Source organism: Hibiscus syriacus, unplaced genomic scaffold (genome assembly GCF_006381635.1).
Source record: "Hibiscus syriacus cultivar Baekdansim isolate YM2019G1 unplaced genomic scaffold, ASM638163v2 tig00017996_pilon, whole genome shotgun sequence".
Lineage (NCBI taxonomy): Eukaryota > Viridiplantae > Streptophyta > Magnoliopsida > Malvales > Malvaceae > Hibiscus > Hibiscus syriacus.
Window position 1 is genome coordinate 1 of NW_024062422.1, and position 27803 is coordinate 27803.

At 38.2% G+C, this 27803-nt stretch overlaps 3 protein-coding genes across 3 annotated transcripts; 1 reads left to right on the forward strand and 2 right to left on the reverse strand.

Moving 5' to 3' along the window:
- Positions 1-10198: 10198 nt before the first annotated feature.
- On the forward strand, positions 10199-11137 carry LOC120208992. Its single transcript, XM_039208089.1, has 2 exons — positions 10199-10480; positions 10559-11137. The coding sequence occupies exons 1-2, from the start codon at positions 10217-10219 to the stop codon at positions 11135-11137; spliced, it is 843 nt and encodes a 280-aa protein (XP_039064020.1). The 5' UTR covers positions 10199-10216.
- A 1379-nt stretch (positions 11138-12516) lies between these two features.
- LOC120208993 (receptor-like protein 6) lies at positions 12517-13011 on the reverse strand. Its single transcript, XM_039208090.1, has one exon. It carries the CDS (start codon positions 13009-13011, stop codon positions 12517-12519), a length of 495 nt encoding a protein of 164 aa, XP_039064021.1.
- A 712-nt stretch (positions 13012-13723) lies between these two features.
- Positions 13724-18877, reverse strand: LOC120208994 (pathogenesis-related protein PR-4A-like). Its single transcript, XM_039208091.1, has 3 exons — positions 18755-18877; positions 18188-18656; positions 13724-13833 (listed from the first exon to the last, which is right to left on the reverse strand). The coding sequence occupies exons 1-3, from the start codon at positions 18875-18877 to the stop codon at positions 13724-13726; spliced, it is 702 nt and encodes a 233-aa protein (XP_039064022.1).
- Positions 18878-27803: the final 8926 nt, after the last annotated feature.

The following is a 27803-nucleotide window of genomic DNA, read 5'->3' on the forward strand; positions in this document are numbered from 1 at the left end:
CTATCTCCCTCATTCCAGTACTTCATTTCCAGTTACTCTCAAAGTTAGTTCTTGACCATTCCGTGTGGGATATTATCCTCTCACACATACATATCTTCCTCCTTTCAGGTTCCCAGATAACGAATGTGGGCACTAATGACCCTGATCCGGAGGTGGATTTTGAATCAACCATTTGTCTTGGGGGATTTGAAGAATGCGATAATGAAGAAGAGTACAACTTGCCTACCGAATTGTTGAGAATGATAGAAAAGAAGAAAAGCAAATATTGCCACATGAGGAGGCGATCGAAATCTTAAACTTGGGCACTGAGAAGATCGAAAAGAGGTTAAAATCGGCACAACTCTTTCGACTGAAGCAAGAAAAAACCTGATAGCCTTACTTCAGGAGTACGAAGATGTTTTGCTTGGTCGTATCAAGACATGCCGGGACTAGACACAGATATGGTAGTTCACAAACTGCCAATCAAACCAGAATTCAAACCAGTGCAGCAACTGAGAAGAATGCGACCAGAAATGCTCCTTAGGATCAAGGAGGAAGTCAAGAAGCAATTTGATGCCGGTTTTCTCCAAGTGGCCAAATACCCTGAGTGGGTGGCCAACATAGTGCCTGTGCCGAAGAAGGACAGGAAAGTACGCATGTGTGTCGATTACCGGGACCTTAATAAGGCCAGTCCCAAGGACAACTTTCCTCTGCCACACATAGACACTCTGTGGACAATACGGCCGGGAACGCCTACTTTTCATTCATGGATGGATTTTTCGGGGTACAATCAGATCAAGATGCATCCCGAAGACATGGAGAAGACCACTTTCGTCACAATGTGGGGAACTTTCTGTTACAAAGTGATGCCTTTCGGATTAAAGAATGCTGCGGCAACATATCAGAGAGCTATGGTGACCCTATTCCACGATATGATGCATAAAGAAATCGAGGTTATGTCGACGACATGATTGTCAAGGCACAGACCGAGAGTGAACATGTCAAGAATCTGAGGAAGCTCTTCCAGAGATTGAGAAAGTTCCAACTGAGACTAAACCCTAGCAAGTGTACCTTTGGGGTAACATCTGGAAAACTACTAGGATTTATAGTCAGTGGGAGAGGCATACAGGTCGATCCTGATAAGGTTAAGGCTATCCAGAATCTACCTCCACCACAAACCCAAAAGAAGTCCGAGGTTTTCTGGGCAGACTAAACTACATAGCTCGGTTCATCTCTCAGTTTAACCGACAAATGTGACCCTATCTTTCGTCTCCTCCGAAAGAATAGCCCTGGAGCATGGGATAAAAACTGTCAGATCGCATTTGAGAAGGTAAAAGAGTACTTGTCTCACACTCCTGTCCTGATGTCCCCTATCCCAGGAAAACCTCTGTTTTTGTATCTCTCCATATTCGAGAACTCCATGGGGTGTGTTCTGGGTCAACACGATGAGTCTGGGAAGAAGGAAAGAGCCATCTACTACTTAAGCAAGAAGTTCACCGATTGCGAGGTCCGATATCCTCCTATTGAGAAGGTTTGTTGTGCTCTGATATGGGCTACAAAAAGACTTCGACAATACATGTTGTATCACACCACTTGGCTGATTTCCAAGTTAGACCCTCTAAAATACATGATGGTGTACCTGCTCTATCCGGAAGGTTAGCCCGATGGCAGATGCTTTTGTCTGAATTTGACATCGAATACGTGAGCCAAAAAGCCGTAAAAGGCAGTGCCATATCCGATTTTTTGGCAAGCAGAACTGATGAGAGCTATGAGCCGCTGGACTTTGATTTCCCAGACGAGGACTTAATGGCCATATCTTTAGAGGAAGCAAGCATTTCAACGGACGGTTCCTGGAGAATGCACTTCGATGGGGCATCAAATGCACTAGGACATGGCATCGGGGCAATTCTAGTCTCCCCAGAAGGGAGTCACTACCCATTTACCAGCAGACTGAACTTTGATTGTACCAATAACATGGCAGAATATGAAGCCTGTGTCTTGGGAATTCGGGCTGCACTGGGGCAAAATATAAAGACTTTGCGGGTGTATGGAGACTCAGCCTTAATAATCTATCAGCTCCGAGGAGAGTGGGAAACCAAGGATATAAAGCTGTTAGAGTACCGAAAACTAGTGTTGGATCTGCTCGAAGAGTTCGACGAAGTCACCTTCCACTACGTGCCTAGAGAAGAAAATCAAATGGCTGACGCTTTAGCTACCTTGGCTGCCACATTCAAGGCTGGCGGGGAGTCTGAAATGATGCCAATTAACATGCAGTCGTATGAGTATCCAGCTCATTGTTACCAAATTGAAGAAGTGAAAGATACTAAGCCTTGGTACTACGACATTCTGCAGTATATCAAGCATCGGAGTTATCCAGAAAAAGCCACCGAAACCGATAAGAGAACCCTTAGAAGGTTGGCAGCTGGATATGTCCTTGACAGAGAGGTTTTATACAAGAAAAGCCATAACCAAGTTCTGTTAAGGTGCGTCGATGCTGAAGAGGCAAAAATGATAGTGGAGGAAGTACATGATGGGGTTTGTGGAGCACATGCAAATGGGCATATGATGTCAAGACAAATAATGAGATGCGGATATTTTTGGTCCACACTGGAAAGTGATTGCATCAACTATGCTAGGATGTCATAAATGTCAGATTTATGGAGACATAAATGTTCCACCCCATCCCCTTCATGTAATGACTCACCATGGCCTTTTTCTGTTTGGGGCATGGACGTTATCGGGCAATCCATCCGAAGGCTTCGAATGGTCACCGTTTCATTCTCGTAGCAATTGATTATTTCACGAAATGGGTAGAGGCTGCTGTCATATGCCAGTGTCACTCAATCCACTATTTGCAAGTTTCTGAAGAAAGAAATTATATGTCGGTATGGTCTACCTGAAAGGATTATCACTGATAACGCAACAAACTTGAACAACAAGATGATGCGCTGCCTGCGAACAGTTCAACATAAAACATCACAATTCCACTGCTTACAGACCAAAGATGAACGGAGCAGTAGAAGCAGCAAACAAAATATTAAGAAGATAGTGGAGAAAACAACTGAAACTTACAAAGACTGGCATGAGAAGTTGCCTTTTGCTTTGTTCGCTTATCGAACCTCGGTACGAACTTCGACTGGGGCAACTCCATTTTCACTAGCATATGGATGGAAGCAGTGCTACCCATTGAAGTCGAGATTCCGTCTCTCAGGGTCTTGTCAGAAGTCAAACTAGATGATGCAGAGTGGGCACAATCCAGATATGATCAGCTTAATCTGATAGATGAAAAAATACTGAAAGCCATTCATCATGGTCAAATCTATCAAAACGAATGATCCGAGCACACAAAAAGGTGCGCCCGAGAGTATTCCGTGAGGGGGATCTAGTGCTAAAAAGAATTTGGCCAGTCCAGAAAGATTTCCGAGGAAAATGGACGCCAAATTGGGAAGGACCTTATGTCGTGAAGAAGGCTTTCTCTGGAGGAGCCCTTATCCTGGCTGAAATTGACGGACCTGAGCTGCCACATCCCATTAACTCGGACGCAGTCAAGAAATACTTCGCTTAGTATGAAAACCCGATAGGGCGTCCTAAGTTGAAAAAAAAAGAAAAAAAAAAAAAAAGAAAAAAGAAGAGAAAAAGGTGGGTTCAAGATGAAAACCCGCAAAGGGCGTCTTGCAACTAAGGATGAGTCCAAGTTGAAAACCCGGAAAGGGCGATTTGGATATCAACGGTGGAAACATCCCGGCACATGAATCTTCTACGAACTTAACAAATCGGAGAAATGTTGCACCCTCCCAAACGTTGTCACATTTTCAAAGATCCTTTGGCAAAGGCTACATTCAAAGTCACCAAACGGCTTTTCAGCTCAGAAGTGCCCACATTATCGAGATCTAAAACATTCATTTACACATCATTGTGTATTCGTTTTCTAGAATGTTTGCTATGTATTATTTGTTCTTCTCCTCCCTTATGAATAAAGACCATCTTTCCTCCAATTCCTTTTGAGCATCTTGAATTAGATTTAAACCTAATGGTTTATTTATTTTTATGAAAGATAATCGCATATTACTGTACAAAGATTCATTGAAAAGTACAGGTACCCAGAAGCCGATCAAGGCTCATGCACATGCTTGAGATGGTTGAGGAGCATCTTCAAAAAAAAAAAAAAAATCATCAAACATTTGAAGAATTCAAGATCAGAGATCGGAACTTCAAGCTCAAGAGTCAACAACGACAGGCCACCGGAGAACTCTCCAGAGCTCAGAATAACATATGTTGCATATGCATTTTAGGCATACCTAAGACCATGACATCCATAACATCACATATATGCATATCTTTGCAGGTTTTACCCAGAGCCAATTTCAACTTCACAACGAAGGATATTGGACTCCAGACAACGTAAGTTCAACTTCACGACGAAGGGACCGCTGGTTGTCAACAAACATTTCTCAATTTCAGAGCCAATTTCAACTTCACAACGAAGGATATTGGACTTCAGACAACGTAAGTTCAACTTCACGACGAAGGGACCGCTGGTTGTCAACAAACATTTCTCAATTTCAGAGCCAATTTCAACTTCACAACGAAGGATATTGGACTCCAGATAACGCAAGTTCAACTTCACGACGAAGGGACCGCTGGTTGTCAACAAACATTTCTCAATTTCAGAGCCAATTTCAACTTTACAACGAAGGATATTGGACTCCAGACAACACAAGTTCAACTTCATGACGAAGGGACCGCTGGTTGTCAATAAACATTTCTCAATTTCAGAGCCAATTTCAACTTCACAACGAAGGATATTGGACTCCAGATAACGCAAGTTCAACTTCACGACGAAGGGACCGCTGGTTGTCAACAAACATTTCTCAATTTCAGAGCCAATTTCAACTTTACAACGAAGGATATTGGACTCCAGACAACACAAGTTCAACTTCATGACGAAGGGACCGCTGGTTGTCAATAAACATTTCTCAATTTCAGAGCCAATTTCAACTTCACAACGAAGGATATTGGACTCCAGACAACGCAAGTTCAACTTCACGACGAAGGGACCGCTGGTTGTCAACAAACATTTCTCAATTTCAGAGCCAATTTCAACTTCACAACGAAGGATATTGGACTCGAAACAACACAATTTGCTCAAGAGTAGATTTCAACTCCACGACGGAGGATATCTAACTCGAAGCCAAACTTCACAACGAAGGACTCATACTCAGAATCTTCCAGTTTTGACTCAACCTCACGACAAGGGAGTCATTTCATGATCGAATTTCAACTCTATGACAAAGGATAGTTGATGTAGACGAAATTTGTGTCTTTTAATCTTTGCTCTATTTTCATTACACGATAATGAGCAAAGAGGGGCAACTGAAGACACTTAAACTCGTCCCTCATAATACATACATATATATAATATTATATTATGTTATAAGTTATAATATACAGTTTATTTACATTTTTTTTTCTCTCTTCTCTCCTTTTACAGGCCCAACAGTAATGGCCCAAATCCCACGTGACCCAAGTGACCCATTGGAGTTAGGGTTCCCAGAACCCTAGCAGTTTCCCCATCCAGCGCCGCATCACCAAGATTCCAGGGCTATCACGTCGCTCCAAGACCCCCATCACCGCACGTCTCGCCTCCAAACGACCGGAACTCTCGGCCACGCAAAGAAACAAGCAACAACAACCAACATCAGTGTTTTACTCTAATTTAAACTCTAAAAATAGCCATTTTTGGGCTATAAATATTATGTAAAGCACACAAGTTTGGGGTACGAAAAATACACAAAAAAAGATACTAGGCACGAGCACACAAAGAGAGATCGTGAGAGTCACAAAACTCAGAAGGTTGTAAAAGCATTCGAAGCATTTTTCTTGAAAAGAAATAAAGGGTATTTTTCTTGGTCTTTTACCTTTGTTTTTGATTCGGTTCCCTTGCACTGCTTGCATGTTGTTGTTGTTGAGTCTCCTTTGAACCATCAAGAAAAACTTTTTGGCCGATGAACTCTTAGGGGAAGGATCGAGACTTTGATCTCAGTTCTACCCTCCCCCGAGGCCTATTTCGAAAAACCAGTTTAAGATTTGGGTTGAAGGCAAGAAGAGCTTTCGGAAAAAGCTTACCTTTTCGTGTTTGGCCGCCGATGAACGACGGCCGCCGCGGATCAGCGGCGGTGGCAAGGCAGCTTGAGGCGGCGCAAGGCCGTTTTCTGGAAATGGATGGTGGTGTGTTCATCAGTTGGATGAACAAAAGAGAGAGTTTGAGTGAGGGAGGGGAGCTTTCGACGAGAGAAGAAGAGAGAAATGAAATTTCAAAAAAAATATTTGAGTCATATAGTTAGCCCAGCGGACCAAACTGGCCCGACCCGTGCTTATATCAGATCCGCGAGTTTTGCTAAAAGGGGTAAACTTCATTTTGGCTCCCTCTGTTTTGAAAAACATTCAATTTGGTCCCCAAATCGGTTGGGTAAACTTCATTTTGGCTCCCTCTGTTTTAAAAAACATTTAATTTGGTCCCCAAATCGGTTTAATTCCCTTGGTTATATTCTAATTCTGCCATCTAACTTTATTTTGTTTCATTTTACCCCTTTATACTTATATATATTTTATTATATCTCGTATTTACTCTTTTATACATAGATATTTGGATTTTTATTTATTTACACTATAATATATTATATTCCTATTAGTTTATATATATACATTACTTATTTTTCTTTTATTACATGCTATTTATTATATATATATTACTCATATTGCTTTTTTTTATTTTCTTTGTTTTTATATTTTTTATTTGATGTATATTTTTATTTACCTATCTATTTATATTTTTATATTTTTTTTCTTTATTTGAATTTTCGTATTTTTCCTTGTAAATTTTATTCATATTTCATTCCTAATTCTTGTGTACATTATACTTTCTTTATTTCGTTTGTTCGCCTTATTTTTATATTCTAATTTTATTATTTTTATTATCTAACCATTTTCTCAGTTTTTTTTAAGGATGTTTTCAAAACAATCAGAAGTAAGTAATTCATGATCAAATTTTACCTTTTTAATTTAAAATTGTAATTTTATTAAATCATGACAACTGAAAATTACGTAGTACCGAAAGGGCGGTTCAAGGGTGCTAATCCTTCCTTGACCGTAACCGACTCCCGAACTCGACACATTTCTGAAAAAACGCAGATCAGGTAAGATGGTGTCCGACCCACCTAAATTCGTTTTAAAATGGTCGGTGGCGACTCCAACCTAATTATTTCAAGTCGAAACCCAATTTCGGGGCCCACTCGAAAGACGGTTGCGACAAGTAACTTGAACTAATTTATAAAACCAAATTAAATAAGAACGAACCAACCTTAAAAAATGCAAAAAAGTAAAAGGCGCGCTCCGGGGACCGCGCTTTACCCTACGTGGCTTAGCCGCGTGTATCCATGTCAGTGTAAGGTACGCTTCAGGGGCGCGCCTTACCACACTTGACGCCAAATCAGCGTAAGCGCGGTCCCGGGGGCGCGTCTTACTGCAAAGGGTGTTAGATCAGGAAATATAGTCTGACGGTGCCTGATCGGGAAATATACTTTTTAACAGTGATTTTTCGGGAAATCACCAATAGTTTAATGTAGGGATAAATACAAAATTTTATATTAGAGAAATAAATTTATAAATATTAGACGGTTTAAATTAATAAAATTTTAAGAAGCGAAAACAAATTATCAATAAAAGTAAAAAAAAAACCTAAAATATATGAGAACTTAAAATTTTCTGAACGTGATTGCTCTCACTTATCCGCTTCGGTCCATCTCTGATTTAGGGCTGAGCAAGGGACTCGAGAAAACTAAAAAACTGATATGAGCCACATTATACAGTTCAATTCGGTTCGGATTTTTCATTTTACAGTTCAATTTCGGTTCGAATTTTCATACAGAACTTACTTATTCAAAATCAAACTGAATTAAAAAGAAAAAAATATCTAAATCAAATCAATTTTGAATTTATTATAGGAGAAATTTAAATAAAAAGTTTATAAAATTAAAAGTATTATTTTTTGTGAATTTAAACTTGTGTGTTGGATTCGATTTAAGTTTAAAATTTTCTGTTTTGGATATTAAGTTTAAAAAATAGTTAATAGTTAAAAATCATAAAACCAAACCGAATATTATGGTTTTTATTCGATTTCAGTTTCATTTCAAAAATAAATAACATAAGACGATTTGATTTATCTTTTATCAAAATATCGAACTGAATACATGATACATCCGTACCCTGATTGAAGTTATCGGTTTTAATACGGCGACTATCATTTCTAAGGAGTCCCCCACTGCCAGGTGGTCCTAGTTTGCCCCTTGCACCCCATCGAGGTTCAATTTCAGCAAACGGAGGGGACCAAAACACAGCGGCTCTCTCTGTCCTAATAAAGAGGATTGTCCCACCACAGAGGATTCTCCGTGATAGAAGAGCATAGATACTGTTAATCAAGCAATTTTGTAAGTTAATTTTTCAGCCAAAAACTTCGTTACAAGATAATTTGGAAAGAAAAAAAAAACATTTGCTACTTTTCATTTTTGGCATTAACTATGTTTTTTTTTTTTTTTGGTATCCCAAAGGTATCCCCGGCTTTCGTCAGAGACTAATCCCCCGAGGTACTGTCGGGCACAATTGTGGGGACCTCTCCCAAGAAAGTTTGCTGCATCCACAAGGGTTCGAACTCGAGACCTCTTGCTTAAGCGACCAGAGCCCCTTCCACTCAGGCCAACCTTCGTTGGTTGGCATTAACTATTTTGCAATATCAGAAAGTGGTCCAGTAATAGAAACCTTGTAACAGAGTGATCCATTAACTATGAATATCACATGCGTTTTTAGCTGTTATTTATCAAATTAATTAGGGTAAATTACACGGTCACTCATGTTTGAGTAAATTTCTCTTTTCTCTATTAATGTTTCAAAACTAACGATTTGATCACTAATGCTATCGATTTATAATATATCAATCACTCAATGTTAACAACCATTACTATGAGTGACTGAAAGCTAATGTAACACGATAGCCGTTGATTTGACACTATTTGAGCTCAAGAAAACCATTTTGGCTGGTGTTTCTCTTCAATCTCACTCGTCATTCTCCATATTTTGCTTAAACCTCAAAACTCACCATTTCTCTTTAATCTTTTCAATCTCTATGCTATGTACATGCACTGCCTCATCGGGTACGAAAGAGCATGTCATCTTCACGTCTCGTGTGTAGTGTGACGGATAGTAGAGTAGGATATACCAACAGTAAGGTTGAAGGCTTATTTTGGAATATCTTTTTCTTTCATTATCAAAGCCAACAAATAAAATTTTCATATGAAAAAAATACTATCAAATTACAGAATTATTAATAAGAATGAAAGACTGAAAGCATGAACGACGAGGGATCGGATTTAACATTTTATGTCATGTTAGAGGTCGTGAATTTTTCAAGGACATGGTTACCTTTAAAAAAAATGAAGATTTAATGTTTGAAGATTAGGGAAGAAGAGGATGAGATAAAAAAGAAGATAATGATTTAAAAATTTTAATTCATAAGCAAATAAGATGTGTAAAATAAATGTGGTGTGTACTCATTCAATTGGATAGAGACTAAGGATGCGGTGGTGAACAAGGTTCATAAAATAATTCTACTAATTCTATTAATATCTCGTTGATAACATTTGTAATGTTTTTTAAACAAATTAAATTGTTGTTCCTAGAGGTTACGGGTTAAAGCACCAGCGACCGCAAGGGTGATTAAACATTCATTGTCAAATGATTGATAATACTTAGAACATATACTATTTTGTAATAACCTTTAGCTTAATAAAGAAAACATTAACTATGTTTCAATAACAATTACTACGCCTAGCCAAAAAAAATCACAATTACTACAAAGTGACAGGATTCATGGATAGGCAAAAATCTATGAACTTTAAACTTTGAGATAATCTCTATTTTATATATATAAAATAAAAAGTATAATGAGTAAATTAGACACAAATTGCGTATGAGAAAAAGACAAGAGAACAATACGTTCAAAAATCTTGTAGTAAAAAAAGAAGGGAAAAAGATAACGTTGCATAATCTTGAGCGCATTTGTTAGATTTAACCACGTGGTCTATTAATCATAAGTCTAAAAGGTAGCCTCCATTTGCCTATAAATTCGAGCACCTTGGAATTGGTTCAAGGCAAAGCAATCGGATTCATAGAAAAACTAAAAAAAATGGAGATATCAGTAATGACACTAAGCCTTTTGGTGTTGGTTTATCTGGTGGGTTCTGCCGCAGCACAAAGTGCTGAAAATGTGAATGCTTATAAGGTCTACTTCAAGGCTGTGGAGAATAACTGGGACATGAATGCTGCTCATGTTTACTGCGCCGAATATAATGCCAATGAGCCCGTCGAATGGCGCAGCAAATATTATTGGGCCGCCTTCGGTGATTCCCATGGTCCCGTAGGGAAGGAAGCTTGTGGCCTGTGCGTCAATGTAAGTAATATTTTCAACATCTTAGTTTCTCCAACTCAAATATATATGTATATTCATCGAGTTATCATTCCGGTGTAGGTGACAAACACCGCTACTGGAGACGAAACAACAGTAAGAATCGTTGGTCCCAGCAACAGTGGACTAGATTTGGACGAGCCAGTGTTTCATCAGCTAGACAGTGATGGGCAAGGCGAAGTTGTAGGGCACCTTGTTGTGAACTATAAGTTTGTGGATTGTGATCCAAAACCAGCAGGTCCTGGTGAGACTAATGTCCTAGCTTATTATTCAGAAGACTACAACCCTTTAGAGAATAATTGGACCTATCCTTCACACGCCGCTTGCTACGCCATGGACGGCGGTAAACCCTTTGAGTGGCGCAAAAGATATGGATGGACCGGTTACTGTGGCAAGTATGGCTCTAATGCGGAAAACATTTGCGGCCAGTGCTTAAAAGTAACCAATACACGCACAGATGACTCGATAACTGTGAGGATCACGGATACATGCGGCACCGGAGCCCTGGAGTTGGACTACGAAACGGCTTTTAAACCGATCGACACTGATCTTCAAGGGTTTAAAGATGGACATCTTACTGTGAACTACGAATTTGTGAACTGTGATGACGATGTGGGTTCCTCACTTGTCTATTCCCAGTAACTTCGATATATGTTACCAAAGACGTGAGAATTCCCACTCGATTTAACACGACTGATATTAAATCGCATAAACTATTATGTAATAAACATGTTACCGCGGGAATCATGGATTTCGTTGCGTTTGTAACATTAGATGAATAACAAGTGGGATTGTTTCAACTGCTCGGAATTTCTATTTTAATGTTTTTTATTTTTGTTTTAGTCATGTGGTTAAAAAATTACTCCTTATATTGATATAAGTTTTGGAATAAATGTCTTCGAAATTGTGTTTAGTCCAATGGGTAAGTGCTTCCCCTCTCTTTAATGGGGCGTGAAATCAAATCTTGTTGGCTGCATTTGGAAAGTTTTTGTCACCATCTTGTTAAAATCTTGAAATTGGATGACCAAAATTAGACAAGAGTAAAAGGAAGACCTAATGTCAAAATTAGCCCATAACATTTATCAAAATAGTCATTTATACCTTTTTTTCTAAAATATTTTGGCCTTAACATTTCATTTTAGAGTAAAAAGACATTTATTTGAAAGCGTTAATCGTTTATTAACTAACAGTTTTCACCCACAAACAAGCCTTTTTACTCTAAAATAAAACGTTAAGGGTTAAAATGTTCCAAATAAAAGAATAGAGACTAAAATAAATATTTTAATAAATGTTAGGGGCTAATTTTAACATTATTCCAAAAAGAACTCCACCATAAAGCTACTGATTGCATATTATTAGATCACTTTCTCCCAACACAATAAAAAACAACCCGAATGGCTCAATGGACTCACATATGGGGCCAAGATAATAAGCATCATAGGCCTATAACGCATCAAGCCTAACTTTCATGGTATTGCATCTAAGACAGCATGTTCAAACAATCGGGTATATAATGACGGGTTTAATTTCACTAAATTTAAAGGTCTTAAAAAATAATTAAATCACGTAAATTTAGGTTAAACGCTTAACTTCATTAATTTTAAAAGTTACAATGATCTAAAAATAATTATACCACAAAATTTGAGGGATAAGGGCTCAATTATAATGATTTTATAATTATCAGTGACCTAAAATATAATTAGATCATCAAATTTGGGAGGGGTAAATGCTTAATTATAATGATTTTATAATTATCAATGACCTAAAATGTAATTAGACCATCAAAGTTGGGAGGGGCAATGGTTCTTCCCAACTATAACGTACATCCCTCCCTAATGAAGTCCCCTGGGACCACCTCTCTCTCTCTCTTTAAAGTTTTGTCGTCTCTTTCACATAATCCATTTTTCTCTCGGACCTGAAATTTAATCAGTGAATAACACTTCGCACAAATTAGAAAAAATAAATTATAAGTTAATAGCTAAAACATTTTATTTTTGTATTAATCATTGTATATCACCACCTTACTCATTATACAGTACATGCATGCATTTGAATATAATTAAGCTCATTCGCCTGCTTCCATGAATTTTGGAGAAAGTCTTGGTAAACCAATCATGTTTCCTTTTGATTACAACATTCCCAATCACTGTTCCAAATAGGAATCCACATCCATAGCCCAGAAATATTGCTATCCAATCCAATGATCCAGACCCTTCTGAACTAGTTGAAGATGGAGTTGGCAATCCTCCAGAATTAGTGTTACATTCTTTTAGCATTTGTTTTCCACGCAACCCTGGATTTCCTTCAAAGGAACTACTTTGAAAAGTATCAACTTGGTGGCCCTGTGGTATAAGCCCTGTGAGATGATTATAAGCGAGGTTGAGGAACTCAAGGGAATTGAGTCCAGGACTCAACTCCAAAGGAATTATTCCCTCTAGCTTGTTCCTTGAAAGGTCCAAAGATTCAAGATTAGTGAGCTTCGCTATAGCTTTTGGGATTCCTCCAATAGATCTCATTAATGTTTCGACAACTGAGTGTTTTCTCAGCTTTGATAATTTTCTTCCCATGATTTTTAAAATGATGTTCCTTAGTCGATTTTCTATAGAGTTCAATGGCTGAACTAAATCTCGAAAATTGTGTAACAGATTCTTGTAAGAGCCAACATTGTGATAATCCATGCGTATGTCGAGAGAGAAGTTATTCGATCTGAGATTGTAATAATTTGAAATCTTAAAAATCAAGATTTATGAATTTGAGTTCCATAAGTTTTATTCCATGAATGCTTCAGATGTATCATTAAATTCCTTTCGATCCGAGTTTTCGGTCGATCAGATGTGTTCAGATGATTCAGTTATTGAAAAAAAAAATTCTTATGAACGTTGTTTCCATCTTATCTTAAGCCTTATTTGATTTGTGTTTGATATAACATTCAGTTATATTAAATTATTATCCGATCGAAAGTGTTATTGAAGTGTAATTGGAAGTGTAGTCATCTTCAACTATAATACTTAAATTTCAATATCTATAAAGCTCATATCATTCCATTTATAGAAACGAAATCCTGAGCAATTGGCACAATCCCGCTTCTTATTAATCTCATGTTACAATCTGCAAGCGGAATTTATGATTCCGTAATAACATGTTTATTACACAGGTTTTTACATTGATAAGATTCATGTGAAATGGAGTGGGAGATCTCAAGCCTTTGGTAATTAATATAAAGCAAAGTTACTGGGAATAGACAAGAACATCGTCGTCACACTCCACAAATTCATAGTCCACAGTAAGATGGCCTGCTTCATACCCTTTGCCGTCAGTGTCAATCGGTTTAAAAGCTGTTTCTGTTTTTGGTACAGGGTTGATTTTGTAATTATGTACCAGGGTTTTCTATTATAAATAGAGATGTAACCTAGACCTAAAATATCATTGAATAAAACTTCTAGCGCCGCCTAGGCACCGAGGACATAAGCACATTGCCGAACCTCATAAAATTCTCGTGTTCTTTCGTTTTCTTTACCTGTTTTCGTCAACAATTGGTATCAGATGTCAGGAGCAAAATTCGAAGTCACGAAATTCGATGGTCAGGGTAACTTCGGATTATGGCAAACGAGGGTGAAGGATCTATTGGCGCAGCAAGGGATCTTGAAGGCTTTGCGACCTACAAAGCCGACGTCGATGAATGAGGAAGATTGGGAAGAATTGCAGCAGCGAGCGGCAGGAACCATACGATTATGCTTGGTGGACGAGGTCATGTATCACGTCATGCATCTATCGTCTCCAGACGAAATTTGGAGGAAGTTGGAAAGTCAGTTTATGTCCAAATCCTTAACGACAAAACTATATCTGAAGCAGCGGCTGTATGGGCTGAAGATGCAGGACGATCACGATTTGGCGCAACACGTGAATGTCTTCAATCAAATCGTTTCTGATCTGGCTCGGCTTGATGTGAAAATTGAGGATGAAGACAGAGCGATGATTCTGTTGTGTTCGTTGCCTCCCTCTTACGAACACATGGTGACTACTCTTACATATGGGAAAGAGACTATCAACGTTGAGGAGATTACTGCAGCCTTGTTGGCTCACAACCAGCGGAAGCAGTATGCAGGGGAAAGCTCTCAAGCCGATAGCCTATATGTCAAGGGTAATCAAGATCGTGAACGGAAGCCAGAGAAGGCAGGGTCCGGGAAGCGGAATTCCAGATCCAAATCCAGGGATAAGAAGACGATTCACTGTTACAAGTGCAAGGAGGCGGGACATATGAAGCGAGACTGTCCGAAGTTGAAAAAACAGACTGATGAGAAGCGTGATGGCTCATCCAAGTCTGTGAACGTGGTCGAGGATGATAATTCTGATTGCAGTGAGGGTGATATGCTTTCTATTTCAACGACACAATTGACGGATGCTTGGATTCTTGATTCTGGATGTTCTTATCACATCACGCCAAATAGGGAATGGTTTTCGACATACAGGCCGGTTAATTCTGGTTCGGTTTATTTGGGTGATGATCGATGTTGCAATATTGTTGGTATTGGTGATGTCAGAATTAAGATGCACGATGGCTCCGTTCGGACGTTGAGTGGTGTTCGACATATCCCAGACTTGAAGAAGAATTTGATTTCCTTGGGCACTTTGCACAAGAATGGTTTTATCCCTAAGGCTGACGAGGATAGGGAAACCATTCGGATTGTTAAAGGAGCATTGACTGTGATGAAAGGCAAGATGACTGCAGGGAATATCTACAGATTGTTAGGGAGTACCGTTGCAGGTGGAGTTCACTCTGTTGAGTCCTGTGATGATACGACAAAATTGTGGCATATGCGCCTTGCTCATCTTAGTGAACGTGGTATGGCAGAATTACACAAGAGAAACTTGTTGCATGGTGTCAAAAGCTGTAAGCTCGATTTTTGCAAGTATTGTGTTCTTGGTAAACAGACTAAAGTCCGTTTCAAGACTGCGAAGCACACAACTCAAGGGATTCTTGATTATGTGCATTCTGATGTATGGGGGCCTTCTACGACATCGTCTTTGGGTGGATCTAGGTACTATGTTACTTTTATTGATGATTTTTCACGGAAAGTTTGGGTGTATTTTTTGAAACAGAAATCTGAAGTTTTTGAGAAGTTCAAGCTGTAGAAAGCTGAGGTAGAAAACCAAACAGGACGAAAAATCAAGTGTTTGCGGTCTGAAAATGGTACGGAGTACACAGATTCACAGTTCCTACAATTTTGTAAGGAGCATGGGATTCAGAGGCATTTTACAGTGCGCAAGACACCACAACAGAATGGTGTTGCGGAACGAATGAACATGTCGTTGAATGAAAGAGCCAGATGTTTGCGGTTGAATGCGGGGCTTCCCAAACACTTCTGGGCTAAGGCTGTTAACATGGCGTGTTACCTTATCAACAGATCACCAAGGGCATCGCTGGATGGGAAAGTTGCAGAAGAGGTATGGACTGGTCATGATGTTAGTTTTGATAACTTACGGATTTTTGGTTGTCCTGCTTATGTGCATGTACCTGCTGATGAGAGATCCAAACTTGATGCAAAATCGAAGGAGTGCATTTTTCTGGGTTACAGGAAAGGTGTCAAAGGATTCAAGTTCTAGGATCCAGTTGCGAAGAAAGTTGTGATTAGTAGAGATGTCGTTTTTGATGAACAGTCCATGTTGCAGCAGAAGCAAGACACGACAGTGGTGGATTTCGAGCAGTTTCCAGTTGAGAAACCAGAAACTTCTCAACCGACTTCTGGTGGTTCCACTACGGATGATTTGCAGGATTATAGTCTCGCCAGAGACAGGGTGAGACAGACGAATATAAAGCCTCCGAACAGATTGGGTTTTGAAGACTTGGTATCTTTTTCACTTACTGTTAGCAGTGATGATCCGGTTACTTTTCATGATGCCGTTACTAGTCAGGAAAACGACAAGTGGATGGCAGCCATGGTTGAGGAGATGGAGTCTTTGAATCACAATCGCACATGGGAGTTAGTTCCCCTTCCTGAGGGTAAGAAGCCGATTGGCTGCAAATGGGTGTATAAGAAGAAACCAGCAGTAACAGAAAAAGAGGGGGAGAAGTTCAAGGCTCGTTTGGTAGCGAAGGGTTTTTCACAGCAGAAAGGAGCTGATTATGATGAAATCTTTTCTCCTGTGATCAGGCACACTTCAATCCGAGCAGTACTTGCATTGGTGGCTAGTTGGGATTTGCATTTAGAGCAGATGGATGTTAAAACTGCTTTTTTGCATGGTGATTTAGAGGAGCAGATCTACATGCGGCAACCTGAAGGTTTCACTCAACCTGGAAAAGAGAATTTAGTTTGCAGATTGAAGAAATCTTTGTACGGGTTGAAACAGTCTCCGAGACAGTGGTATAAACGGTTTGACTCCTATATGATCAAGATTGGCTACAACCGATGTGAGTATGATTGTTGTGTCTATGTTAAGAGCCTTGATGATGGTTCTTTTATTTTTCTATTACTGTATGTTGATGATATGTTGATTACTGCGAAGAACATGGATGATGTTATCGGTTTGAAAACTTTATTGAGTCAGGAATTTGATATGAAAGATTTAGGTGCTGCAAAGAAAATTCTTGGAATGGAAATTTGCAGGGACAGAGACTCAAGGAAACTGCGGCTATCTCAACGGGGTTATGTTGAGAAAATGCTAGAAAGGTTTGCGATGAGCAGCGCGAAACCAGTTAGCACTCCATTGGCGAATCACTTTAAGCTCTCATCAGAACAGTGCCCTAAGACAGATAAGGAAGCTGAAGATATGGCAAAGGTTCAGTATTCTAATGCTGTTGGCTGCTTGATGTATGCGATGGTATGTGTTGTTAGTCAAGTTTGTAAGTACATGTCTAAACCTGGTAAGCAACATTGGGAAGCAGTCAAGTGGATCTTTCGATACTTAAAGGGTACTGTGGGACATGGAATTGTTTTTGGCAGTCAGCGGGATAATCCTTTGGTTGTAGGATATGTGGATTCAGATTATGCAGGTGACTTGGATAATAGAAGATCTACGACAGGGTATGTGTTTACTCTTGGTGGAGGGCCTATTTGTTGGAAGTCTACTGTTCAATCTGTCGTGGCACTATCTAGAACTGAAGCTGAATACATGGCAGCGGTTGAAGCTGCAAAAGAAGCTTTATGGCTTACTGGTTTAGTGAAGGAGTTGGGTGTTCAACAAGGTGGAGTTCAGTTGCTTTGTGATAATCAAAGTGCTATTCACTTGGCTAAGAATCAGGTGTATCGTGCTAGAACTAAACATATTGATGTAAGGTTCCACAAGAACAGAGAGTTGGTTGCATCTGGAGAGGTTTTGTTTCAGAAGGTACATACTGATGAGAATGCTGCTGATATGTTCACCAAGCCAGTTACGACAGACAAGTTCAAGCATTGCTTGGACTTGTTGAATGTTTCGAGTTGTTAAAGAACCAAGGTAACCCAACCCACATTGAAGTTTCTAAGGGGCAGGATATTCGTCAAGGTGGAGATATGTTGAATGTTAGGTACGGTACAGGGTTGATTTTGTAATTATGTACCAGGGTTTTCTATTATAAATAGAGATGTAACCTAGACCTAAAATATCATTGAATAAAACTTCTAGCGCCGCCTAGGCACCGAGGACGTAAGCACATTGTCGAACCTCGTAAAATTCTCGTGTTCTTTCGTTTTCTTTACCCGTTTTCGTCAACAGTTTCGTAGTCCAACACCAAGGCTTCCACTTCTCCGCCGCATGTATACATGATTCTCACTGTTACCGAATCTTTCGTGTCTGTGTTGGTTACCTTTAAGCACTTGCCACAGTTGTCTTCCGGGTTGAAAGTTGTATACTTTCCGCAGTACCCCGTCCAACCATATCTTTTGCGCCACTCCAAGGGTTTACCGCCATCCTTGATGGCGCACTCGGCATGAGAAGGATAGGTCCAATCATTCTCTATAGGGTTGTAGTCTTTAGAATAATCAGCTCGGACATTAGACTCGCCAGGACCTGGTGGTGTAGGATCACAATCCACAAACTTATAGCTCACAATAAGGTGTCCTACAACTTGGCCTTGCCCATCACTGTCGAGCTGATCAAACACCGACTTATCCAACTCTAGGCCATGTCCGGTTGGGCCAACGATTCTCACTGTTGTTTCATCGCCAGTCGCTCTATTTGTCACCTGCATCGGTAATGAAAACTTGATGAATATGCGCTTCTTTTTTCCTTTCTTTTTTCAATTGAAATCGGAGAAACTAAGATGCTAAAAGCGTTACTTACATGGATGCACTTGCCACAAGCTTCATCAATCGAAAGACCGGCAAGATCACCGATGTTTGTCCAAATTATATTTACTGCGCCATTCGTAGGGCTTATCGGCATCATATATCTTGCAGTAAACATCGTTAGCTTTATTCATGTCCCAGTCGTTCTCCTTGGCAAAGAAGTCGACCCAATGAGCAGACACATTTTGAACACTTTGTGCTGTGCCATAACCAACCAGACAAGCTAATACCAAAAGACTACTTAAGCTCATTACTGATCTCTCCATTTCTAGTTTTCCTATGAATCAGATTGTTTTGTCTTGAAATCATTTCCAGGGTGCCCAACTTTATAGGCAAATTGAGGTTCCCTTATTTGACTTGAGAATTGAGATTTAGAAGAGCGCGTGCTTGTCAATTCAATATTTTCTTGAAACTCTATCGAACATGTACTAAAGAAAATTTCTTGGGAGATGGAGACAATCTTTATCGAAGATATCAAGTAATCGTGAGAGTTTCTCTTAATGTATCCAATTATTAATTATTCTTTGTTTCATATCATCTATTTTAATTATTAATTTATATACATCCGCATGTGATTTTAATGTTTCTCTTGTTTCTTATTTTATTAGTTCTGTTGCGGAAGACGGCTATCGGATAGAGCAAAATCGCAACTAATAATTTGAGAAAATAAAATTGAAGATAAAAGAGACACAAAATTTACGTGGAAAACCCCTAAATAATATAGGGTAAAAAACCACGGGCAACGGTAGAAGAATTTCACTATGAGAAAATAGGAATTACAACTTCTCTTGATCTACCAAGGAGAAAACAATGATAATTCTCTCTTGATAAAAAGGAGAAAACAACTCTCAAGAAACTCACTAAATTCTCTAGTATTGGAAGAAAGCTAGAATGCTTTGGGATGGTTTTGAAGCTAAATGAGCTAGGGTATTTATAGTTGAAACTTAAGGACTAATTTGTAAATACTCTAAAATACAATGACTAATTTTTAGCAATTTTACCATACACAAAATAATAAAAAAAACATTAATTCAAAGCCACCGGCTGCTTAGCAGCCAGTGGTTTGATTTTTCAACAATCTCCCACTTGAAGATTTGATTGGAACAATCATATCTTCACACCATTCTTTCTACCTTGTACCATCATGTTGCTTACGTCTCTGACAGGCCACAAGAGAATTGACACCAGGTAAATTTATCAGCATTGATTGCCTTCGTCATGAAATCTGCTATGTTGTATTTGGTATGGATCTACTGCATATCTATCGTTCCTTCTTCCACCTTTTCACGAATGAAATGGTACTGAACTCGTATGTGCTTTGTTCTTGAATGAAATGCTGGATTCCTTGCTAGATGCAAGGCACTTTGACTTTCACAAAATAGAGAGACATACTCTTGATTGTGCCCAAGCTCCTCCAATACCATCTTCAACCAAATTGCTTCTTTACTGGCTTGTGTAGCTGCTACATATTCTGCCTCTGTTGTGGACGTAGCCACAACTGACTGCAATTTTGAAACCCAGCTTACAGCTCCACCAGCAATTTTGAACACATATCCTATTGTAGATTTGATTTTATCCAAATCCCCTGCATAGTCAGAATCTACATAACCATTTATTAGTAAATTTGATCCTCTGTAACATAATGCAACATTTGAGGTCCCTTTGATGTATCTTAGGATCCTCTTTACTGTATTCCAATGCTCTTTGCCTGGATTCGCCATGTACCGACTAACTACTCCCACTGCTTGTGCAATGTCTGGTCTTGTGCATATCATAGCGAACATTAAACTTCCCACTGCTGATGCATACGGTACTCGAGACATCTCCATCCTCTCTTGTTCACTGCTAGCACTCATACTGGAGGATAATTTGAAGCTAATAGGAAGAGGGGTAGAAATTGGCTTACAATCTTGCATGTTGAATCGTGACAAGATCTTCCTCAAGTAATTCTTTTGTGAAAGCCAAATCTTCCTATTACTTCTGTCTCGGTGAATTTGCATCCCTAGAATCTTGTTTGCTGATCCCAAATCCTTCATTTCAAATTCCCTAGCCAGTTGTGCCTTCAATTCTTCAATATGATCTTTGTTGGGTCCTGCAACCAACATGTCATCCACATACAACAGCAATATAACAAAATCGTTATCACCAGACCTCTTGAAATAAGCACAAGGGTCTGCATTAAGTCTGTTGTATCCAAGGCACATAATGAAGGAATCAAATCTCTTATACCAACACCTCGGCCCCTGCTTTAGACCGTACAGAGATTTGTTCAACCTGCAAACCAAGTTCTTCTTTTCTTTTTCTTCAAAACCTTCAGGCTAGAGCATATAAATCTCTTCTTCAAGATTTCCATGAAGAAAAGCTGTTTTAACATATAGCTGTTCCAGATGTAAATTCAATGTAGCACACATTGCCAAGACTACTCAAACTGTTGTTAGTCGAACCACAGGAGAAAAGATTTCATTGAAATCAATACCTTCTTTTTGAGCATATCCTTTGACCACCAGTCTTGCACGATACCTCTCAACTTGATCATCACCATTTCGCTTGATTTTGAAGACCCATTTGTTACCAATTGGCTTCCTTCCTTGTGGTAGTGGCACAAGGTCCCATGTATTATTTTTATGAAGGGCTTCAATTTCTTCTTGCATCGCCATCATCCACAGTGAAGCATCTGAGCTGTTTATTGCCTCCTGGTATGTTGATGGCTCACCGTCCTCTGTTAAAAGGCAGTATGCAATATTACCTTCTATAACATAATCTGAGTGCCAATTGGGACGTCTTCTCACACGATCTGATTGACGAGTTGTTGGAGCTTCAGAACTCTCTGGTTCTTGTTCATCATGTGCTGGTTCTGCTTCAGAAGAATCTCCTTGTTCAACCTCCTTTTCCACATGTATCTGCGTAGTCTCTGACTTTTCAGCGCTATCATCGTCTTCTTTTCTTTGTAGTTTATCTTCTACAAAGATAACATCCATGCTAATGATCACTTTGCGGGCAGTGGGATCCCACAAGCGATACCCCTTTACACCATCAGCATACCCCAAGAATTTGCATTTCCTGGATTTTGGATCGAGCTTTGAAATTTCTTGGGAGTTGTACATCACGTACACAATACTTCTAAATACATGGAGGTTTGAATAATCAACTGGTTTACCAGTCCACATCTCCATTGGTGTCTTCAGCTCTATTGCAGTTGATGGAGCTCGATTCACCAAATAACATGCGGTATTGACTGCTTCTGCCCAGAATGATTTTTCTAGGCCTGCATCCCTCAACATTGCTCTTGTTCTTTCTAACAAGGTTTTGTTCATCCGCTCTGCCACTCCATTTTGTTGAGGAGTGTTCGCCACTGTGAACTGTCTTTTGATGCCTTCTTTCCTGCAAAAGTCATCAAATTCTTCGTTTGTGTATTCTCCTCCATTATTTGTTCTGAAACACTTGATCTACCATGTTTATGACTGCTGCTTTGGCCACGTTCTGTTGATCTCCCTCTCATCGTTGTCAACACTTCTGCTTGTTGCAGATTTACTTGTCTGTCTTCCTTGTTCTTGCACCGATTTTCTTCTTGTAGAACAGCAGCTGCAACGTCATCGAAGACTAGACTGGTGGCATTACTGTTTGTCAAGTTGATGATGAGTTGATCATACGAATCCGATAGACTTTGAAGTAGAAGTTCAGCACGTTCTTGTTCTCCTATTTTACAGCTTAAGGATGTAAGCTGAGAAAATAAGGTGTTCAGTGTATTTAAGTGCTCCGTCACTGAAGTAGATTCTGGCATACGGAGAGTGTACAATTTCCTCTTAAGGAAAATTTTATTGTGCAACGATGTGGCCTCGTATAATTTGGTGAGATGATCCCATATCTCCTTAGCTGTCTTTTTCTCCTCAATGCTTGACAATACTTCATCTGCTAATGCTAGATGAAAGTTTGCCATAGCATTTCCGTCCATTTCGATCCATTTGCTGTCATCTGCAAAATCCACCGGCCTTTCACTGATAGCCGCTAGACATCCGTCTTTCCTCAGGATGGCCTTCATCTTCAATTTCCACAATGAGAAATTTCTCCCATTGAACTTTTCAATATCAAATTTCGTTGCCATAGCTTCTTTTACAGATAGCTCCCACTATTTCACTATCGTGAATAGTTCTCTGGAACCTACAAAGAATGTGTAATAACTTCTTACTTTCTTATGTTGGAGGATCCACCTTTTGGTGGCAACCACAAAGACAATAAGTAGATATTACACACTCTAATCTGGCTCGGATACCAATTGTTGCGGAAGACGGCTATCGGATAGAGCAAAATCGCAACTAATAATTTGAGAAAATAAAATTGAAGATAAAAGAGACACAAAATTTACGTGGAAAACCCCTAAATAATATAGGGTAAAAAACCACGGCAACGGTAGAAGAATTTCACTATGAGAAAATAGGAATTACAACTTCTCTTGATCTACCAAGGAGAAAACAATGATAATTCTCTCTTGATAAAAAGGAGAAAACAACTCTCAAGAAACTCACTAAATTCTCTAGTATTGGAAGAAAGCTAGAATGCTTTGGGATGGTTTTGAAGCTAAATGAGCTAGGGTATTTATAGTTGAAACTTAAGGACTAATTTGTAAATACCCTAAAATACAATGACTAATTTTTAGCAATTTTACCATACAAAAAATAATAAAAAAAACATTAATTCAAAGCCACCGACTGCTTAGCAGCCTGTGGTTTGATTTTTCAACAAGTTCTTGTACACAACAACTAGCTATGCAATAGAGAAGTGGAGAGAAGAACAACTACTCACAATTTAGAAGTTTTGAATGCCATTTTTGCGGTGTTGAAAAACGACAACTTAATTTCAATAACTATCTATACAATAATAAATAAAAATGATTTTCTCAAATCCAAAAGATTTATAGTACACTTTTTGTCTCTGGAATAAAATAAAATAACTATATTTAATAAATTTTATTTTTCTTCGTATTAAAAAAGTTGGGAACCATTAAAATGTGACACGTAAATTTGTATGAAAGAAAAAAATCATATTGATTATTGGTGAATTTCAACATCTAATTTGGGTATTGAGCTACAGTTACTAATTGAGGGTCCTGAGCAAAAGAAAAAATGTTGAGGTCGAGGGAGAAATAGATAAGATTATTGGGTCGACATTGATGAATTACAGAGGTTTTTTTTTCTTTTTTCTTTTTTACAAAAAGTTTAGGTCAGGAGTGTGGGTCCTGAGTAGAAGAAAAAAAATGTTGAGGTCTAGAGAGAAATAGATAAGATTATTGAGTTGACACTGATGAATTGAAGAGAGATTTTTTTTGTTACAAAAAGTTTAGGTCATGAGTGACTCTCCCAATAAGGGTCAGGGCATACCTAAAACTCAATTGAGATTTACGTAGGTACCAAGAGTGATGGTGGTAGGATTCAAACAATTGAAGAGTGTTAGAGAATAAGATTAAGTTAACTATAATTAGTTAATTATCAATTTATTAATTCAGTTGGATAATATTGAATGATTGTTGAAATTGATTCTTTGAGTATAAAAACCCACTAATACAGTGGGTTAAAGAGCTAAGCTTTTGTAATACCGTTTGATTGAAAAATACAAGTTTAATAAATTCTTTCCTTTCTATTTCCATTTTAGTAAATCCCTAAATACATAGCAGCCGTCCATCACTTCTACTATAGATATTAGTTATCGACCGTTTATCAACTACGGTCATCGTGTTGCCTTTGTCACACTCTATTCTTATTTTATAGGATCAAATCTGCCTTCCAAATTCCTAGAAAGATCATGATAACTTTTGTTATTACTATTATTTTGAATTTGTTCTAATTGCTTTAAATCTTATCATTTCCTGCTATATACTTCGTACTTAAAGTCAAAATTTTCCGCAAGTTTCTTCTTAGAGACCGTATATATTAATTACATTGGCATGTGATTTTCATGCTTCTCTTTTTCTTGTTCAATATGATCAAGGCAGGCAATCCCCGTTCCTACTTCCGATACACATCGAGATTACTTGTATTATTACCACACCACTGCAATTATTTATTTCGGATAACCTTTTTATATGAAAAAAACGCTTAACAAAAAAATAAGTGTCTAAACAATGTCTCGGAAAACATTTTATTACTTAAAGATTTTTTCTCTCAAAATATATGTCTAACGTTTTCTCCGTTACCCTTTTAGGTGTCCGGACGTTAACCGCCGTTAAAAAATTTCCGTTAAGTTACATGTGTCACATTTGATAATTTTGAGAATTTTTATTTACAATAAAAAAATAAAAAAAATATTTTAAGAAAAAAACTTAAATTTTTTCAAATTTTAAAAAAAATCAAAAATTTTAAAACTTTAATTTTACTCCCGTTGTCACCGCCGGCCGCAACCAACACCGTTAATCGGCTGAACACCCTACGACGTGTGACCGGTCAACCACCCACAACGAAAACCCTTGTACTTTTGCAACCGATCGAACACCCAATAACGGTGTAAATGAAAGATTTCATTTGAGTTTTTTTTTGAAGGATTTATGTTTAGGAATTTATATATTTAGGGGGATTACCATAACGTGACATGTGTCACTTAACGGAGATTTATAACAGCGTTAACGCCCGGGCACCTAAAATAACTAAGAAAACGTTATGCATATACTTTTAACAAAAAAAAAATTAAGCACTAAAATGCTTTCGAGATATAATTTGAGCACTTTTTTATATTAAGCCATAAAAAACGTCATCTTCATTAATTCTACTAGAATAATTATTTAATTTCAACTTTCAAATTTACTAGAAGCCACCTCTACAATATTAAACATCCTTGAGTTAACTCATCTTGATCCATTCTCGTATACATCTATTGGTAAATGTTAAGAGAAAGTTTGCATTGGTACATTGATTCTTTGCTTTCTAAACCGAATTTTCATTTTCAAATCACAAATAGCATCTATCGGTGTAAATAAAATAAAACTTTATTTTTTATCGACTTAGGTTTAGACTAGTTTATCTCATGCTTTCTTAATTATTTTTGGACTCTACGAATCATCTAATTTTGGGATACAAGCGAAAAGTTTTCTTGACAATTCACATAAATATCTTAAGATTGGAAGAATGGATTATCTTTCAAAATACCATCCTCTCGAGATTGAAGGAGAAAGCTCTCTTTCAAAGTAACATAGTCTCAAGATTAGAAGAGCAAATTATCTTATAAAGTCCTGTGTCCTCAAGTGTGAAGGAGCGGATAATTGTTTCTTGAAATTTTATTATCTCAAGTTGAAGGATTTTTTTCTTTCAATGAAACCAACCCAAACGTCGAAGATTTGAGGCTCAATTTAGGATTAGACGAAGTTCACCATCTTTGGGTCTTTTCTATATTCTTGTTCCACAACAATGGATAAAGAGGAGCAATTGTTGACGACAGATTTCGTCTGACCTAGTCAAAAATTAGAGGAGCAAGTTCTCTTTCAAAGTACAATCGCCTCAAGATTGAAGTAAGTTGTCTTTCAAAGAGTACCCCTTATGATTGGCGGAGTAAATTATCTTCTAAAATCCTATCTCCTCATGTGTGAAGTAGTGAATTATTGTCTTTCAAAGTTTTATCGCTTCAAGATGTTGGAGTATTTTCTTTGAATAAAACTACCCCAATCGTGGAACATCTGAGGCTCAATTTAGGACTAGATTAAATCCATTGTGTTTCGGTCTTTGTAAAATTCTTATTCAAAAATTATAAAACCCTCGACTCATTCGGGCCCAAAATGTCCCCTTTTACAACAAATTCGATAAAAATGATAAATACATACGCAACAAAAAGAACTTAACAAAATTGGAGCTCCATTATATCATTTGATCTATAAAAGAGAAAACAACAATTTCAAAATACTTTTACAACAAAATCAAGTACAATGACCGATACGGTAAGGCCTGCATGGATACATTCGCCCGGCACAAGAATTCATTATTGTACTCTAATAAACGAGGGTGGGGATTCCACGATGATGGTGCTCCTCCGAAAAACAATCTACCTCTACAATCCTGAGATAGCAAACAATTTAAAGAGTGAGCCACAAAAGCCCAGAAATGTACAATTATGCTGGGAGATTTATATATTATAAGTTAAGTAATGTAAATGAGAAGTGCATATACTGTAATCTTCCAAAGTTCATACATATAAATATACATTTTTCCAACAGTCGATATATCATTTTGTCCAAGGAATTAGCATTATCGTTATTATTACGATAGCATAATTATAAACATTGTAAATACCCCATGTGAGGCACTTGGATCACTTCAGGGCTCCCGTACCAGTTTCCTGGCAGCAAATACGATAATATGCTCCCTTGGGAGTCACTCTAATCTTTCGGAGCTCCCGTGTTAGTCAACCGAAATAATTACGATTAGGTACTCCCGTGCAAGTCACTCTAATCCTTTGGGGCTCTCGTGCAAGTCACCCAAAATAATTACGATTAGGTGCTTCCGTGTGAGTCACTCTAATCCTTCGGAGCTTTCCTGCAAGTCACCCAGAATAATCACGATTAGGTGCTCCCTTGCGAGTCACTCTAATCCTTCGAGGCTCCTATGTTAGTCACCCGGAATACTCACGATTACATATATTTGCAAACCAATTGAGCCGTAGCTCTTTATCATTCACCTAGCTTTTATTCACGCTTCCATACATATTTTATGTTATTCTCATAACATATGTCATAACACATATTTACAACTGTGAGCATTAACAAGTAATACAAGCACTAAATTAAACACATCACAATTCTAGCAGTGAAATTTAACATTGACTTACTCTACTGAAATGAATATGTAATTCTAGCACTAAACTTATTATATGATTTCAGCAGTGAAACTTAACATTGACTTACACCAGTGAAATGAATACGTAATTCTAGCACTGATCACATAATTTCAGCAGTGAAGCTTAACATTGACTTACACTAGTGAAATGAATACGTAATTCCAACGCTAAACTTACCACATAATTGACTAATTCAGATTGAATTTTGCAGAGTGTTGAAAGAACGTGAAGCA

Excerpts from the sequence above, each read along its gene's own strand:
- LOC120208992 (XM_039208089.1), top strand. The coding sequence starts at position 10,217 with ATGGAGATATCAGTAATGACACTAAGCCTTTTGGTGTTGGTTTATCTG. Across the intron at positions 10,481-10,558 it reads CTTGTGGCCTGTGCGTCAAT|GTGACAAACACCGCTACTGG; the intron begins GTAAGTAATATT and ends ATTCCGGTGTAG.
- LOC120208993 (XM_039208090.1), bottom strand. The coding sequence starts at position 13,011 with ATGAGATCTATTGGAGGAATCCCAAAAGCTATAGCGAAGCTCACTAAT.
- LOC120208994 (XM_039208091.1), bottom strand. The coding sequence starts at position 18,877 with ATGTTTACTGCAAGATATATGATGCCGATAAGCCCTACGAATGGCGCA. Across the intron at positions 18,657-18,754 it reads CTTGTGGCAAGTGCATCCAT|GTGACAAATAGAGCGACTGG; the intron begins GTAAGTAACGCT and ends TTACCGATGCAG. Across the intron at positions 13,834-18,187 it reads CTTGGTGTTGGACTACGAAA|CAGCTTTTAAACCGATTGAC; the intron begins CTGTTGACGAAA and ends CAAAAACAGAAA.